This window comes from Chanos chanos, chromosome 1 (assembly GCF_902362185.1).
Source record: "Chanos chanos chromosome 1, fChaCha1.1, whole genome shotgun sequence".
Lineage (NCBI taxonomy): Eukaryota > Metazoa > Chordata > Actinopteri > Gonorynchiformes > Chanidae > Chanos > Chanos chanos.
In genome coordinates this window covers 1,014,478-1,031,540 of record NC_044495.1, presented here as the reverse complement: position 1 = coordinate 1,031,540, position 17,063 = coordinate 1,014,478, and the positions used below count along the sequence as shown (strand labels likewise).

Sequence of the window (17,063 nt, the reverse complement as noted above, 5' to 3'; positions counted from 1 at the left end):
AGCTACAACACAAACACATTCACACCACACTACTGCAGTCCAGCTACAACACAAACACACACACACCACACTACTACACTCCAGCTACAACACAGACACACTCACACCACACTACTACACTCCAGCTACAACACAAACACACACACACCACACTACTACAGTCCAGCTACAACACAGACACACTCAAACCACACTACTGCAGTCCAGCTACAACACAGACACATTCACACCACACTACTGCAGTCCAGGTACAACACAGACACATTCACACTACACTACTGCAGTCCAGCTACAACACAGACACATTCACACCACACTACTGCAGTCCAGCTACAACACAAACACACTCACACCACACTACTGCAGTCCAGCTACAACACAGACACACTCACACCACACTACTGCACTCCAGCTACAACACAGACTCACTCACACCACACTACTGCAGTCCAGCTACAACACAGACACACTCACACCACACTACTGCAGTCCAGCTACAACACAAACACATTCACACCACACTACTGCAGTCCAGCTACAACACAAACACACACACACCACACTACTGCACTCCAGCTACAACACAAACACACTCAAACCACACTACTGCAGTCCAGCTACAACACAAACACACTCACACCACACTACTGCAGTCCAGCTACAACACAAACACATTCACACCACACTACTGCAGTCCAGCTACAACACAAACACACACACACCACACTACTACACTCCAGCTACAACACAAACACACTCACACCACACTACTGCAGTCCAGCTACAACACAGACACATTCAAACTACACTACTACACTCCAACTACAACACAAACACATTCAAACCACACTCCTGCAGTCCAGCTACAACACAGACACACTCACACCACACTACTGCAGTCCAACTACAACACAAACACATTCACACCACACTACTGCAGTCCAGCTACAACACAAACACACACACCACACTACTACACTCTAGCTACAACACAAACACACTCACACCACACTACTGCAGTCCAGCTACAACACAAACACACACACACACCACACTACTGCAGTCCAGCTACAACACAAACACACACACACCACACTACTACACTCCAGCTACAACACAAACACACACACACCACACTACTACACTCCAGCTACAACACAAACACACTCACACCACACTACTAAACTCCAGCTACAACACAGACACATTCACACCACACTACTGCAGTCCAGCTACAACACAGACACACTCACACCACAGTACTGCAGTCCAGCTACAACACAAACACACTCAAACCACACTACTGCAGTCCAGCTACAACACAAACACATTCACACCACACTACTGCAGTCCAGCTACAACACAAACACACACACCACACTACTACACTCTAGCTACAACACAAACACACTCACACCACACTACTGCAGTCCAGCTACAACACAAACACACACACACATCACACTACTGCAGTCCAGCTACAACACAAACACACACACACCACACTACTACACTCCAGCTACAACACAAACACACACACACACCACACTACTACACTCCAGCTACAACACAAACACACTCACACCACACTACTAAACTCCAGCTACAACACAGACACACTCACACCACACTACTGCAGTCCAGCTACAACACAAACACACTCACACCACACTACTGCAGTCCAGCTACAACACAGACACACTCACACCACACTACTGCAGTCCAGCTACAACACAGACACACTCACACCACACTACTACACTCCAGCTACAACACAAACATACACACACCACACTACTGCAGTCCAGCTACAACACAAACACATTCAAACTACACCACTGCAGTCCAGATACAACACAAACACACACACACCACACTACTGCAGTCCAGCTACAACACAGACACATTCAAACTACACTACTGCAGTCCAGCTACAACACAGACACACTCACACCACACTACTGCACTCCAGCTAGACACAGACACATTCAAACTACACTACTGCAGTCCAGCTACAACACAGACACACTCACACCACACTACTGCAGTCCAGCTACAACACAAACACACTCACACCACACTACTGCAGTCCAGCTACAACACAAACACACACACACCACACTACTGCAGTCCAGCTAGACACAGACACATTCAAACTACACTACTGCAGTCCAGCTACAACACAGACACACTCAAACCACACTACTACAGTCCAGCTACAACACAGACACACTCAAACCACACTACTACAGTCCAGCTACAACACAGACACACTCAAACCACACTACTGCAGTCCAGCTACAACACAGACACACTCACACCACACTACTGCAGTCCAGCTACAACACAAACACACACACACCACACTACTGCAGTCCAGCTAGACACAGACACATTCAAACTACACTACTGCAGTCCAGCTACAACACAGACACACTCAAACCACACTACTGCAGTCCAGCTACAACACAGACACACTCAAACCACACTACTGCAGTCCAGCTACAACACAGACACATTCACACTACACTACTGCAGTCCAGCTACAACACAGACACATTCACACCACACTACTGCAGTCCAGCTACAACAGAAACACATTCACACCACACTACTGCAGTCCAGCTACAACACAAACACACTCACACCACACTACTGCAGTCCAGCTACAACACAGACACACTCACACCACACTACTGCACTCCAGCTACAACACAAACACACACACACCACACTACTGCAGTCCAGCTACAACACAAACACACTCAAACCACACTACTGCAGTCCAGCTACAACACAAACACACTCAAACCACACTACTGCAGTCCAGCTACAACACAGACACACTCAAACTACACTACTGCACTCCAGCTACAACACAAACACACACACACCACACTACTACAGTCCAGCTACAACACAGACACACTCACACCACACTACGGCAGTCCAGCTACAACACAGACACACTCACACCACACTACTGCAGTCCAGCTAGACACAGACACATTCAAACTACACTACTGCAGTCCAGCTACAACACAGACACACTCACACCACACTACTACAGTCCAGCTACAACACAGACACACTCAAACCACACTACTGCAGTCCAGCTACAACACAGACACACTCAAACCACACTACTGCAGTCCAGCTACAACACAGACACATTCACACTACACTACTGCAGTCCAGCTACAACACAGACACATTCACACCACACTACTGCAGTCCAGCTACAACAGAAACACACTCACACCACACTACTGCAGTCCAGCTACAACACAAACACATTCACACCACACTACTGCAGTCCAGCTACAACACAAACACACTCAACGGACACAAGACTGCGCTGTGTGGAAGCTGTGGAGCGTGAGAGCTCTGTAAGCTATGAACCAGAGGAAAGTGCTAGAACAGTAATGAGACTCTCTCTCAGACAGTCTAGGGCCTAAGTTTTCTATGGAGACGTTTTTTCACTTCTCACGTCCCCCATCAGGCTCACCCGAATCAGATCCACATCCTGCTGGCTGTGGTGGAGTATAAAACTCGACTGTATAAACCACGCAAGGGTCTGTGTTCCTCCTGGCTGGCAGGTTTGGCCCCCACACAAGGTGGGTCTTCTCATGGCATGTTAAAGACCACAGAAAACTAATGCAATCAGAGATTAAACTCTTAAACCACTGCCACCCTCAGACATGTTTATGATCTATGATTTGTTCTCAGAAATGTCTCTCAGTAAGAGTTTTTTGTTTCCCTGTGGGTGGGTCACAGATCACGATAACACATCTTTGATCTGAAATCTTGGTGGCCATTTACTGTGATACTAAACCTGTTTACTTTTATCTGTTTAGAGTAAGCCAGAGTAACTATAGTAGTGGCCCTTTCTTGAGAATCTTAGTTAATGTTCTTTATCTGACCATTTGCCCTTATTATCTGTGGACTGGTCCACTCTGTAGGGGAGGTGTATGTGCCCCTGTGGGTGAAGAAGGGAGGACTGAAGTTTCCCAAGGACCCTGACACCCCTGTGATAATGGTAGGGCCGGGTACAGGGGTGGCCCCATTCAGAGCTGCCATACAGGAGCGGATCTCCCAGGGCAAGACAGGTAGGTTCCTCCTTAGAGCTGCGACTCCTGCAGGAGAAGCTGAGATCAGTGGTAACTTTGACTCTGATTTGAATGTGTTTGCTCACTGGTTCCTGTAGGACTTTAAATATTCAGATCCGGGTGGTTCACGGTTAATATTGAGTTACATCATAGATCCTCTGACTCCTCGCACAGACGATTACTCTGCTCTGTCCAAAGACACACAGATGATCTGGACACTGGGTGTCCATCAGCACTCACTGTCCGGTCTGTCCAAAGACCAGTAAACCATACTGGGCCAGAGCTGGGCCAGTGTGCTGTTAAAGGGTTCAGGGCATGATGTAAACTAAAAGTCTGACACTGGGGCCAGGATAAGTTAGTGTTATTTGTCACGTAGACATGTGTGTGTCTGATTTCTCCATAAAGACCCCACAGGTCAGTTTCTCTGTTAACTCTGTGTATGTCTCCTGCCCACCTCAGCAAACATCCTGTTTTTTGGGTGTCGCTCCGAGTCAAAGGATTTCTACTGCCGTGCAGAGTGGGAGGAGAAAGTGCGGGCTGGTCAGCTGACCCTGTTCACGGCCTTCTCCAGAGACCAGGTCAGGTCGTCTGAGGTCACGGAGATCAAAAGCCACACTAAAACACTGACAAAAAACAGTACACTACAGTCTTCAAACTGTCATTTTAAACTGTGCCGGATTTAAAAAGGCTTTAGTGCGGAGGGTGTGAATCAGGATCAGACGTCTGATTGGCTCTTTTGCAGGAGGATAAAGTCTACGTTCAGCATCGTGTGAGGGAACATGGAAAGCTCCTGTGGGACCTGATAGCCAATAAAAACGCTTTCTTCTACATCGCAGGGTAAGAGCCAATAAAAACGCTTTCTTCTACATCGCAGGGTAAGAGCCAATAAAAACGCTTTCTTCTCCGTCCCGGGGTAAGAGCCAATAAAAACGCTTTCTTCTCCGTCCCGGGATAAGAGCCGTTGATCGTACATGCTCTGATGCACTTGCGTCGTTTTAAATTTGATCTGGAGGCTGGTTTGTAATAATCGGTAAACAGAGCTTGAATGATCACAGCATGTAAAGGAGAAAACATGCAGAGGATTATGAACAATCAGTAATCAGAAGCTGTGATGACCTGCTTTAACCCTGGGCTGGGTCTGTAGCTGTAATGGTGACAGTCACACGCAGTCAGATAAACACACCCACCAGTTTTCCCCGACGCCTTTTCCACAGGAACGCCAAACAGATGCCAACCGGAGTGTGTGACGCACTGAAGGACGTGTTCCGCGTGGAGGGAAGCATGTCGGAGAACGAGGCCCAGGAAATGCTCGATGCCATGGAGAAAGCCGGTCGCTTCCAGAGCGAGACGTGGGCCTGATTCTCATTCTGTGTGAGAGTGACACGGCCAGGGTGCCTGGGCTGGAGGAAAGCCCGCCTTGATCATGTGCACTTTTAAAACGGTGCCAGTGAAGTGTCTTCTGCAGTCTCACGGTTACTCACCTTACAGGAGTAGGGGCTGTCCATTATCCTATGAGCATGAATTTACCCAGTGCATGAAGGGACTCAAAGACTTCTAGTGTTTTGTGATAGACAGACCACTGATGTCAAACTTAAACCAGTAAAGTGACCAAACCCAGCCAGGCTAACAGTGAGAGATACTGGTCTCAGACCAGGCCAAGCAGGACAAGTCATCTGGTGCCTGGCAGAGGACCATGCGATGCAGTGCAAACCAGAGAGATCCAATGCATTTCACTGAGACCTGGCTGCAATAAAATGATTTATATCCAAAAACTGAAGCTGTTCACTGATCTGTCTCAGACAAACCAATATGTTCTTGCTGCTGTAATGTGCACTGACGATTAATTCAATGACAACACGTGTTTAAGTCCCTCCTTTGCAGTCATACAAACACACTCACTGTTTAACGTCTGAGAGCACCCAAAAGAGTTTGTATTGTCTGTTTCCTCACATATGACGCGTTGTAGATCTACTACAAAACCTTTTTAGGCTCCTGATGTTGAGAGAATGGTGTGCAGAAGAAGCAGGACAATGTGTAAGTGTCTTAAATCAGTGCTGTCCATGCACCGTCTTGGAGTCTGGAAGTAGAGCAAAAGCATGACTGTCCGCCGGGGTCACTGAGCTGGAACAGTCCAAATGACCTGGTCTCAGAAACCACTTACATATAAACCAGCCACCGTGGTGTTCTCACACGCACGGGTCAATGTCTTTATAATGCTCAGTTTCTCTACCATTTAACTGAGTTCACGCACACCGCTGAATACGGTTAGGTACCGAAACCCGGCCACCGGGTCCTATACGATCGGTATCTTCTGGACCAAATCACAACACAGATTTCAGCGCCACTGAAATGCCTCAGCTGTATATTTAAATATGTGCCCTCTGGTGCTCTGAAACGGGTATTACAGGCAACAGAAGCATCACTGCACGTCATGTCCCATCGCTAGTTAACGTTGCACTCGTTCTGATGGCAGCAGACGCCTACTGTTAGCTAGTAACTACCTTAAACACGGTTAAAATGCCCAAAGCTAAACGGTCTAAAGTGTGGCTGTATTTCACTCGAAAGGATTCCAACGCTGGGACATGCAACGTTTAAAAACAATTGCATGTAAAGGGAGGAACGTGAAATTTAATGAAGCATCTGGCGACGCACGGGATACACTTGAAAGCAGAGGGATGCACCGTGTTCGACAGCTTGTGTGACCCCATGCCAAGCACCTCAGCCGGCAGCTGTTTGTTATGTAAATTTGTTAAGCGTTTTGTATTTATTTATATTTTTAAGATGTTAAGTTCATATATTGTTCAATTTGAAGTTCAAATTTGCCTTGGAAAAAAAAGCCATTCTTTAATGTCGACCTTGGTTTTGTGCTTCTTTTTTTTCTTAACTATTGGTTCAGGCACCGTTTAGGCACCAGCACCGTTTTAAAAGTATCATTTCACACTGGTATCGGAAAACAACCCAACGATACCCAACCCTGCTGTTGAATGTCTTCATAATCCTCAGTTTTTCTTCCATTTAACTGTGTTCTCACACACTGCTGAATGTCTTTACAATGCTCAGTTTCTGTAACATTTAGCTGTATGCTCACACCCCGGTCATTTCAGGCAAACACAGACATCTTAAAAGGTTTCACGACAACCAAAAAGAAAAAAAACCCCACAATAAAACAATGCATTATTTCCACAAAGTGCTGTATTTCTCAGATTTAGACAGTAACCCCTACTGAACACATGCTGTCTGCACACAGCAACACACACTTTCAATAATGTACTCAACAGCACCAGGACAGCCAAATCCCCCGCACATACGCACACACATGTACATGCAATACAACCAGTTGCCATGGAAAACAGTGTGATAAAAAAAGGCAGATTTGTGCATGTCGTGCGACTGGCGTGAGCTGGTGTGAGGTGCAGTCCTGTGTGTGGACTTGTGTAAGAAGCTAAAGGTGTTTAAATGTGAACTGTACATGTAAATGGACAGAATGTTGGGATTCCACACAATCTCTCTGATCCCTGGGTCTTTACGACCACACAGTCAGAAATAAGAGATTTTAAAACTTCTCAATCAGCTCCGGACACTGCGAAATCCTCCTGTCCCGTTCCGTCATATGGATCCCGTTCAGAACCCGTCATATGGATCCTTACACGCAGGAGTGACAAAGAGAATCGGAGAAGTAGTAATCTGAGTAAACCAATACAACATACAGGCTCACTTTCTAACAAATTCTCTCTCATTTAAAACAGTACAAAGACACACACACACACACACACACGTGTCCCTCGGTCTCTGTGGGTCTATCTGAGAGCCAGGGTGTGGACCTGGTAGATCTCCTCTGGGAAGTTTTGCTGCTGCTCCTCACAGAGGATTGTAAGTCCAGCTCTGGCCACTATTTGGCGCAACAGTGGGAGGTCTCTGCACATGCTGCTGTCTACATGGTCTGGAACCACGCCCTCATACGACACGTTATCCTTTATCACAATCAGACCGTCTGGCCGCAGGCTGCTACGACAACGCCGCAGGAACTCCACCAGGTGATCGTCCGTCAGGTGTCCTGGTCAAGACAAAGACAGAGTCAAAGTTGAAACGGAGTCATCGAAACTATGACGCAAGAGGAGCAACGGCTGAGGGGCACCATGTGGATTCAAAAGTGTCGCCACGCGTCACAAACACGATCAGCTGTCGTTATGACTATTCCTGTGTCGCGCATTAACACAATTTACATGTCAGTATCTCAGAAAACAAAACAGGCTCGACAAAACCTCATTCATTCACATCCTGATGCTGATGTCACTCATAATACAAACTGGTGTGCAGACTCACCGATGACCCACTGGATCCAGATGACGTCGTAGCGTCCTGCCTGAGGGTGGAAGTCCTGTAAGCCACAGCAGAAGTAGTTACCCACTCTCTTGGCCTCCTCGCCCAGGTAGGTCTTGGCCTTGTCCAGGAACTCCTGCGTCACGTCCACCAGGTCCACCGTGCGGAAGAGCGGCAGCAGCAGGCGTTTGGTGATGCGACCGATGCCAGCGCCGCAGTCTAGGGCGCAGCCGGTGCCCGTCTTCCCCGGACCCTCCTGCGCACAGAACACGGAGTCATTACCGGCCACGCCCTCGAACCAAGACAGCGCTCAGTCCAAGACTACGCGCCGTCCGGACCGAGAAGAAACAAACCTACTGAGAGGCATTTTACACTTAAGAGCAGGCTCTACGTCGCTACGGGAATCGGCTACCGTGAGTGATGTGAACGGTTAATTTTCTGTGTCTCTCAGTGGGAGGAACCAGCGGGAGATTTTTTGGGATCGAAGACTTGAGACTCACCCCTAGGAATTTGTACAGGAATTTCTTGGAGCCGTTGATGTCGATGCTGGAGATGCTGCCGTATCCACCCAGCATCCCGTCTACCGTTGGGTTCACCTCCTTCCAGTACAGCTCCGCCTTCGAGTAAAACGTCGCCTCGTCCTCAATCAGGTCCTCCATCTGTACGAGCCCCGCCCAAAATAGGACAAAGGTCAGAGGTCAGTGCCCTGCTGACCCAGTCCGGCCACAGTTAAGCCCATTCAGGTCACAGTCACACACGGGGAGAGTCTATGACTTAAATTTTGTTCTTGTTTTGTTTTATTTGAACCTGGGAAGTGAGTTTGATTTCGTTTTAATAGGGGTGCATCTCTGCGTAAGGAGAATGGCGATGTAATGTCAACACTCGTCAACACTCTCGACTTTAATAAAGTGCCTCACACCCTCAGACAAAACCAGTGAGAATATCAGTCCCATATCCACTCACTGCCCTGCGTACTGGTGGGGGCACTGGGAAGACGTCCCTCGTCACAATAACATGGTGCTTTATAAACTGAAGATGGTGGTGACAGAACAATTAACTGACGGTGTTTCCTGTGTGACGCTGTATATGATTAAACTCCTCACTCATGAAGACACACACGTCATGAGGGCCTCTTCGCACATGTCATGAGGGCCTGCAGCCCATAAATAATCGACACACTCTACTCCAAATCTGGCCTTGCTTAGCTACGCATCACCTGTCAGCGTTCCTTTTATGACGGGGGTCAGTGGAGGGCAGCGCGAGCGACAACCACTCAACCCGTTATAGCTGACGGAGGTTATGGCTGACGGAGGTTAACCGGCATTGGCAGGTAGTATACTTGGTAGACTTACAGGAGAGCCGCGAAGCTATTGTCATCCAAAGTACTAAGTTGAACAGGCCACAACAGTGCAGAAAGTCAACTAAAACATTACATTGTGGGGTTTTTCCCCATTATTATGAACCATGCACCGTAGTTCTGACGGTTTTGATTGCTGCCATTTGTATTATAATCCTGATTTCAATCTGCAACACGTAGATCGCAATACGTTTTTACATGATGACAGGTCAACAGTTGTAAACTGAAAATATCTGACAGGCTTTCAGTAATTAGTATGACTGCATAGCTTAGATTAGCAAAACGAAACACTCTCAACAAGTTGCAAGTAATTCCTTTAGGACGTTCAGTCGGATAATACATCTAGATTAGAACAAACTGTTCGTGCGACATCTTAACGAAATACCGAAGAAGGTAAGAGGACGTCGTTGTCTTCGGGGTAGAATTCGTATTTAGCTACCAAATGGTGACGACAAGTTCCACGTGTTGATTTACATAGCTAACGTTGTAACAACTTATCCGACACCGGGGCGTGCAGCTACGTCTTTTTTCTCGTAGTCCTACTCTCAAACACAAAGAGTTTCTACCAGATCTTCATAATCACATGAATTCACACTTACCCCAATTCTTGGTGAGGTACGCGTCCTCCTTGCTCTACGGGTCTAAAACTCGGTCCTGTCACAACTCGGTCACAATTCTCCCCCAAAGCATCCCTGACGCTGCCAAAATGCTTCCCCCATCACGTCATTTCCTTATTCGGTTCAGGCAGGTTTCTCATTGGCTAAGCAGGTCAACTGTCTCCACTCTGTGGCAAAACACAGAATTGCAATTCTACATCTCAAATGATAGACGCCCCCCTCAAACGGTTATTTGAACGCACAGGTAAGTGCCGAAAAAAAGGAAACGCCGCCAGTAACGTCTCTTCATAGGGTACTCGACCTCCAAAACCCTTAGGAAGATCTTCAGTTTGCCTTAGCACAGATTTTACAAGTGTCTGGACCTCATCTGGAGGCATATGATACCATTCTCCAACAAGAAACCATCTGATGTTTTGTTAATGGTGGTGGAAAAAAGCCATGGTTGACATTAGTTTACATTGTTTTCATTCTCGTGTCCAGGCGTGTCCTGTGGATGGGGGTTTGGTCATTCTGGAGGAGACCCACTCCCATCAGAAACGGTTCAGCTCCACAGCACAAAGCTGATCGCTCTTTGTGTGCGCTGATGTTTACCTCATTCTCTAAGGGCTTGAGTGGACCTGAACCACGCTGGAGAAATGCAACCCACACCATGACAGAACCACCAGAACCCTTCACAATGAGACACGAGCACTTGGGCCTGTGGGTATCTGTCCACACACACCACACGCATTATGCAGGGATGTCGACCGGATAACCCATTTTTCAGCGGCCTCATCTACTTTGACTGTTTCCCTTTAGTTCTGTTGTATGAATACATGTCTGGGTTGATTTGTCTTTCGTCTTCCAACTTCAGACGCTCATACAGAGTCAGAGTTCATCTGACCTGGTGACAGAATATGGAGAAATGATAACGCTGTGATGATAATCATGTCATTATGATGTTGGATCATGCATGGCGTCCAAGCACGAGAGTCTAAGGTTTGTATTACAGAGTCAGCATTAAACAACCAAAAATGTAACATTTTTCACTCTTCATCTCCCTGTAGTAAACTCTGCGTTGTCTTTACATTTGGACCATTCGTCTGTCTTGTCTGTCTCTGTCATCTACACGTCTGTTATTTTCATCCTCGCTTTTCTCGTCTCTCTGAGTTCTTCTCTTCTCATCCTCTCTTCTCTCTGCCTCTTCACAGATTCATTCTCTTCTTCTCTCTCTCTTCCTCCTCTACATGTCATGCCGCCCCTGTAACCTTCTCTCCTCTCTCTCTCTCTCCAAGCCTGTTAACGCATCCTTTCTCTCTGCCCTCCTGTCTTTCTCTCCGTCTCCCTCCCCCTCTCTCCTCTGTCTGTTTTTTTTTTTTTTTTGCTGGCAGGGTTTCCAGATGATGAGTCAGTGTGCTGCCTGTCTCTGCTCCACAGCCTCAAGTCTGTCAATACCTAATCTGATCTGCTCTCTCTCTCTCTCTCTCTCTCTCTCTCTCTCATCCTCATTACAATTACAAAACAGCTGGAGAGATGAAGTGGAAATCAACGCTTTTCAAATAGCCCTTAGTCAGCAGTGTCACTGGAGCTCCACTGTCTCTCTGCCTCCTCTCCGCTCTCTCTCTCTCCATCAGCCTCTCTCTCTCTCTTTCTCTCTCTCTCTCTCTCTCTCTCTCTCTCTCTCTCTCTCTCTCTCTCTTTCTCTCTCTCTCTCTCTCTCTCTCTCTCTCCATCAGCCTCTCTCTCTCTCTCTCTCTCTCTCGCTCTCTCTCTCTCACACCTCTCTTTTGACTGTTCAGTGCATTAGGTCTTGCTCCTCCCATTCTAAATGTCTATGTCCTGTGTTTCATTTTTGTTCAGTTGTTTACACCATGTTTCACATTTGTGCATTCTTCCTTTAGCCATAATTCAGACATGGTGAAGAACGTTAGTTAAACGCAAACCTTGGAGGGAAGTGTGAATGACATGAGAATGGTTTTTAGACTGTTCTGTGTAGACAGAGGTGTTTGGACAGGTACAACAGCACTTCTCCATTGGACGTGTGCTAGAGTCACCACTCCACTAGAGGGAGTGAAGTTCCCTCCAGACACCTGTCACGGCTTTATGAGGGCAGTGAGGTATGGGACAGTTAAAGTGAACAGAACAGAGTGGTGGTGTTCTGCTGTTATGCATCCAGGGAGACGTGTCAGTCCTTGTTTTCTGGGCCGCCGTCTTTATTTTCATTTTTGATTCTCTTGGTTTCAGCTTGTTGTTGTTGGCTCCTCACTCTACATCCTAAACTGAAAGTGAAGATCCGAGACTTTATTCGCCGTGTGCTCAGGCGCAGGTGTATGAGGGCACTTCTTGTGCGGATCTCTCAGTCAAGTAAAAAAAAAAAAAAAAAAAATCAAGCTAACCCAAAAAGAAGCAAATGAAAAAAAAGTGTAAACACTGCTTTGGTGACCTGAGGGGATATTTTATAATATTAGTCTTGTAAACGTGACAAACATGCTCCCATGTGACCAGTTTCTTAAGGGAGAAAGATGAAGACTAGCCTGGTCGTGATGTGCTGGCCATTTCCGCTAACTTTGAAATCTCGCCTCCCGAAACGGACAGCGTGGAAAATGTTGATGAGTCATGCACTCTGATCACAGGAAATCACAGAATGTTCTAGCAGTGTGCCTAGCTTTACGAAAAACTTTTCACATCGAGACTGACGGGGAAAACTTCTGCAAGAGCATAAATATATAAGGAATAAATAAGAAAGAGAATAAATATAAATATATAAAATATATAAATATATAAGGAATAAATAAGAAAGAGAATAAATTTTGCTCAAGCTGGTGTTGGCTTTAGACATACACTATAAGACTTTTTGTGGCTTTTTGAAAAGAGACAGAAGAATAAATACATCACTGTTTCCTCCAACTTGGAGGTTGTTGACCTCGGCATCTCTTGACAATAATGTATAAAATGCGCCTGGGCCAGAGCGCAGTTTAGGACGTCCTCTCCTTCAACTCTGGCGTCCTTAATGCTTCCGCCCCTTACACGGCATGCTGGCGCCAGGGCGACGACCGTCTTCGGTCACACGCCGACACTTATCATCGTAATCATGTCAAAGACTTCATTCACCTCGACACGTATACAAGGTCGCTCGGTGCCGTGACAATCCATCTGCATATACCACATGAGCCAACATTTATGAACACCTACACCACATGACTATGGAGAGACATGGTTGTTATACTGAACACCGGTTGGTTAAATGAGATTTACGTAAACCTGTATTGGTGTTAAACGTGCTGGGAATACATATATGAGGGTCACTGTCCTGATGAATTGTCATGGTCTCTAATGGCCCGTGTGAAAAGCGTGCACGGAGCCGGCTGCTGTATTCACGCTGTAGGTGAGATGGCGAATCCTCTCTCAAGTAAACCGTTAAAATGCAAACAGCTCCGAGCTGAGACGTAGACGCCATACAGCTGTTGGTTTTCTCTCTCCCCGTCCCCGCTGTAAACGCAGAGGGCAGTAACGCAGTGCAATAATTACCTACGGAAACCCAGCGCTGAGATTCAGGGGTTGAGATCTACAGCAGCACGGCTACCTGCGGCTCCACGTGCCTGTAAGTATGCCATAAAACATGAGACCAGAGCTTTCTTATCGTCCATATGGATGACAGTTATTTGCTTCTCATTCGTACAGAAATCTCATTACAGCTCTCCGTAATAGATCTACAGGCCCAGCTGCCTGGGTTCTGGAGCCCGTCCAGTTAGACTGGAGGAAACCCAGAACCAATCAGTGCAAAAGGCGCCTTCCTGTCTTTACCAGCACTTGTGATAGAACCAGGAGGACTTTGCGACGAGAGGGGAAAACATTTTTCGCTAAGACGGCGTGGAGGGCCGAGAGGCAGAAACGGCCTAAGCGTAACTGTGATGTGTCCGTGAAAGAGGCGGAGCTGGGGAGGAGGGCGAGAAGAGTAGGCGTGGCACTGTCGACAGGCACTGGTTTCACCTGCGCTGGGACAGGAGATTACTGGAGCAGATGTTTTAGGCTTTCAGACAATGTGCACTGAATCACAGCCATAAACCAGAATAGTGTTTCTCTAATAGCAGACAGGGCAGTGGTTTGAGTGACAGGGCAGCGGTTTGAGTGACAGGGCAGTGGTTTGAGTGACAGGCAGAGGGCGTGGCAGATACACGGTCCTCAGACTTTATAACGAGAACCCCAGTTAGCCAGTCTTACTGGGATTAACGTTACCATTATAAGACCAGTTAAACTGCACATAAAGTCAAAGAGACAAAGAGGAAAAACCTGTGTTAACTGTCACCCCCCTCAGCTCTGTCTCTGTCTCTGTCTCTCTCTGTCTCTGTCTCTCTCTGTCTCTGCTAGACAGACAGACAGACAGACAAGCAGACTAACAAACACACAGATAGATAGATAGATAGATAGATAGATAGATAGATAGATAGATAGATAGATAGATAGATAGATAGACAGATAGATAAGATAGATTAGTAAATAAATAAATAAATAAAGTAGGCTGCTTTTTTAAAAGACAACACAAGATGGCACTGTTGTGCTGTACAGTTTTGATGCGTGACCTACTGGTTGTTGTATAAGAACGTTTTTTTTTAATTGAGATTCTAAACCTTCTCCAGTCATCCAGGTCTGTTTATTTTAACCTTACTCTGTACCAATGTTGTCAGGTGACCGTACGTGGCTGTAATGTGTGACAGAGACTTTGAACATTAGCAGAGAGAGTCCTCTTTTAAAAACCCTGGAGCAGAAAATCGAAACCGCTTTGTCTGAGAGTGGACATATGCAAATACTGAAGCAGTGTTAGACTACGAACAAAACAGAAATAAGCTAATCATCTGAAACCTTTACAAAAAATGCGGTTTCAATGCATTTGATTTCTCTGTTTGAAATGCTCTGTCCACTCCTCTGTGTGCACTGAGCTGGGCTGTTGACTTATGGCATAATTACAACAGACCAATGAGGATATTCATGATTATCAGCCACACTGTTCTAAAATCACCTGTCAGAAAGTGACTCACTTAAAACATCCTCCACTGACTCACTAGTGAACATGTTCAGAGTGGTTAGTAACAACACACGATTAAATATGATCAGTTACAAGCCATAAAATACCCGTTAACTTTTTCAATGACTCACATGCCGCCGGTCTTCTCCTGACCAGTCATGTGACCAGCCCTGCCTCTAGTGGCTGCACAGGTGGCAGTACTGGTGAGTCCCCCACTCTGGTTTGGCCTGAGAAAAGGAAGACTGCACTTTGACAGCCAGGCCACAGGGGGGCAGTGAAAGTTTGCTTTGGGGAATATTTCACTCTGTCCCAGTTTCTGCTTTATTCCTACCCTGAGTATCAGATGTGTCCTGTTACAGACTAATATCCAAGAAATGAAATATAGCACAAAGACATCTTTATTCTAAAGCAGCGACTGTTAAGATTTTAGTAGGTTTAAAACGGTCACACAGTGACCAGACCGAGTCAGAGAATAATTGACTGAATTTTACTCTGGAAACACATGAAAGACAGTTTGATGGAATTTGATATATATATATTTCAAAATTATTAAGGTTATAAAATGACAAAGTGCATATCCAGCCTCTTGTCTCTCTTTGTAAACTTTGTACATTGACCACACACACTAGGCAAACATCTACTAACTGCAGCATGGTGAAACAGCAAATATAAATAGACCATTCGCTCTACAATCATATTCAGACTGAGTTTATTTTTGTAATTATTTAGAGGCTTACAGATTCTATAGATGTAAATCACACATTGATGTAGTCATTGTATTTTAACTGTGCAGACACACACGCACACACACGCACACACACTGTGTGTTCTCTGTGATGGTTCTGTGGTGTGTGTCATGTTCTTAATTCTGATGAGGCTTTACACAGATGCCCTCCTGGTCTCAGTCATTCATGCTCCACGCAGCCCTGACACAAAGAGAATCATTTCAGAGTCTCAGAGTAACGGGACGGGACAGTCACTCAAGTGCTTCGACTCCGGCCCGTCTCTGATCGCGGTTTAATGACCCGAGCTGATCGTCTGCCCGCCCCTGTCACTGAACCCCTGAAATGGACTAATCTGTGTGAAACCAAAACTCAGCAGTTTTAAATTTATCAGCAAACCTTGTCTTAGCCTGAAGATCCAAGGCCACGTTTAGTCTGACACACACCCTGCTGGCCTCAGAGGAGATGAGGGCTTTGATATGCAACTGCGTGTGTGTTTGTGTGTGTGTGTGTGTGTGTGTGTGGTGGGGAGGGGTTTCTGACACTTGACGGCCCTGAACCTCCTCAGAATAAAGCGAGTGTTTGATGTGCAGTATTACAGTTGTATTACATCATTGTCGTGAGTAGGGAAGCACCTGGGCTGTGGAGGAGAATGAGAGAAGACAAGGACGACTGGATTCAGGTCAACTCCCTTTGCTCTCTCTCTCTCCCTTTCTCTCTCTCTGTCTCTCTCTCTCTCTCACACACACGCACAAAAACAGACAAACACGAGAGTGGAATGAACTGTGTTAAATTTCAGTCAGCAGCATTCGTTTATGAAAGACAACTAACGTTTTTGGGTTTTTTTGAGATACTGTATTAATCCCCGAGGGGGAATTCGTACTCTGCATTTAACCCATCCGGGCAGTGAGTGGTGGGCACACACATACCTGGAGC

At 46.3% G+C, this 17,063-nt stretch overlaps 2 protein-coding genes across 4 annotated transcripts in view; one reads left to right on the top strand and one right to left on the bottom strand.

The window, feature by feature from the left end:
* ndor1 (NADPH dependent diflavin oxidoreductase 1) overlaps positions 1-5,831 on the top strand; it is a 13,853-nt gene extending 8,022 nt beyond the window's left edge. The window contains exons 11-15 of the mRNA XM_030775350.1: positions 3,503-3,617; positions 3,963-4,109; positions 4,569-4,687; positions 4,852-4,946; positions 5,324-5,831. Of these exons, the coding sequence (XP_030631210.1) occupies positions 3,503-3,617; positions 3,963-4,109; positions 4,569-4,687; positions 4,852-4,946; positions 5,324-5,468 (621 nt within the window). The 3' untranslated portion in view covers positions 5,469-5,831. The remainder of the gene's footprint in view (positions 1-3,502; positions 3,618-3,962; positions 4,110-4,568; positions 4,688-4,851; positions 4,947-5,323) is intronic.
* Positions 5,832-7,293: 1,462 nt separating this feature from the next.
* Positions 7,294-15,552, bottom strand: ntmt1 (N-terminal Xaa-Pro-Lys N-methyltransferase 1). Of its 3 annotated transcripts, none has more exons than XM_030775725.1 (4): positions 15,513-15,552; positions 8,930-9,088; positions 8,433-8,685; positions 7,294-8,163 (listed from the first exon to the last, which is right to left on the bottom strand). In XM_030775725.1, the coding sequence occupies exons 2-4, from the start codon at positions 9,086-9,088 to the stop codon at positions 7,907-7,909; spliced, it is 669 nt and encodes a 222-aa protein (XP_030631585.1). In that variant the 5' UTR covers positions 15,513-15,552; the 3' UTR covers positions 7,294-7,906. The 3 variants fall into 3 exon arrangements, with proteins under 3 accessions (XP_030631585.1, XP_030631577.1, XP_030631593.1); XM_030775717.1 differs by lacking the exon at positions 15,513-15,552 and adding an exon at positions 10,386-10,467; XM_030775733.1 differs by lacking the exon at positions 15,513-15,552 and adding an exon at positions 10,386-10,467 and having other exon boundaries at positions 8,433-8,682.
* Between the last annotated feature and the right edge of the window lie 1,511 nt (positions 15,553-17,063).

Excerpts from the sequence above, each read along its gene's own strand:
- ntmt1 (XM_030775725.1), bottom strand. The coding sequence starts at position 9,088 with ATGGAGGACCTGATTGAGGACGAGGCGACGTTTTACTCGAAGGCGGAG. Across the intron at positions 8,686-8,929 it reads TCCTGTACAAATTCCTAGGG|GAGGGTCCGGGGAAGACGGG; the intron begins GTGAGTCTCAAG and ends TTCTGTGCGCAG. Across the intron at positions 8,164-8,432 it reads CTGGATCCAGTGGGTCATCG|GACACCTGACGGACGATCAC; the intron begins GTGAGTCTGCAC and ends TGTCTTGACCAG.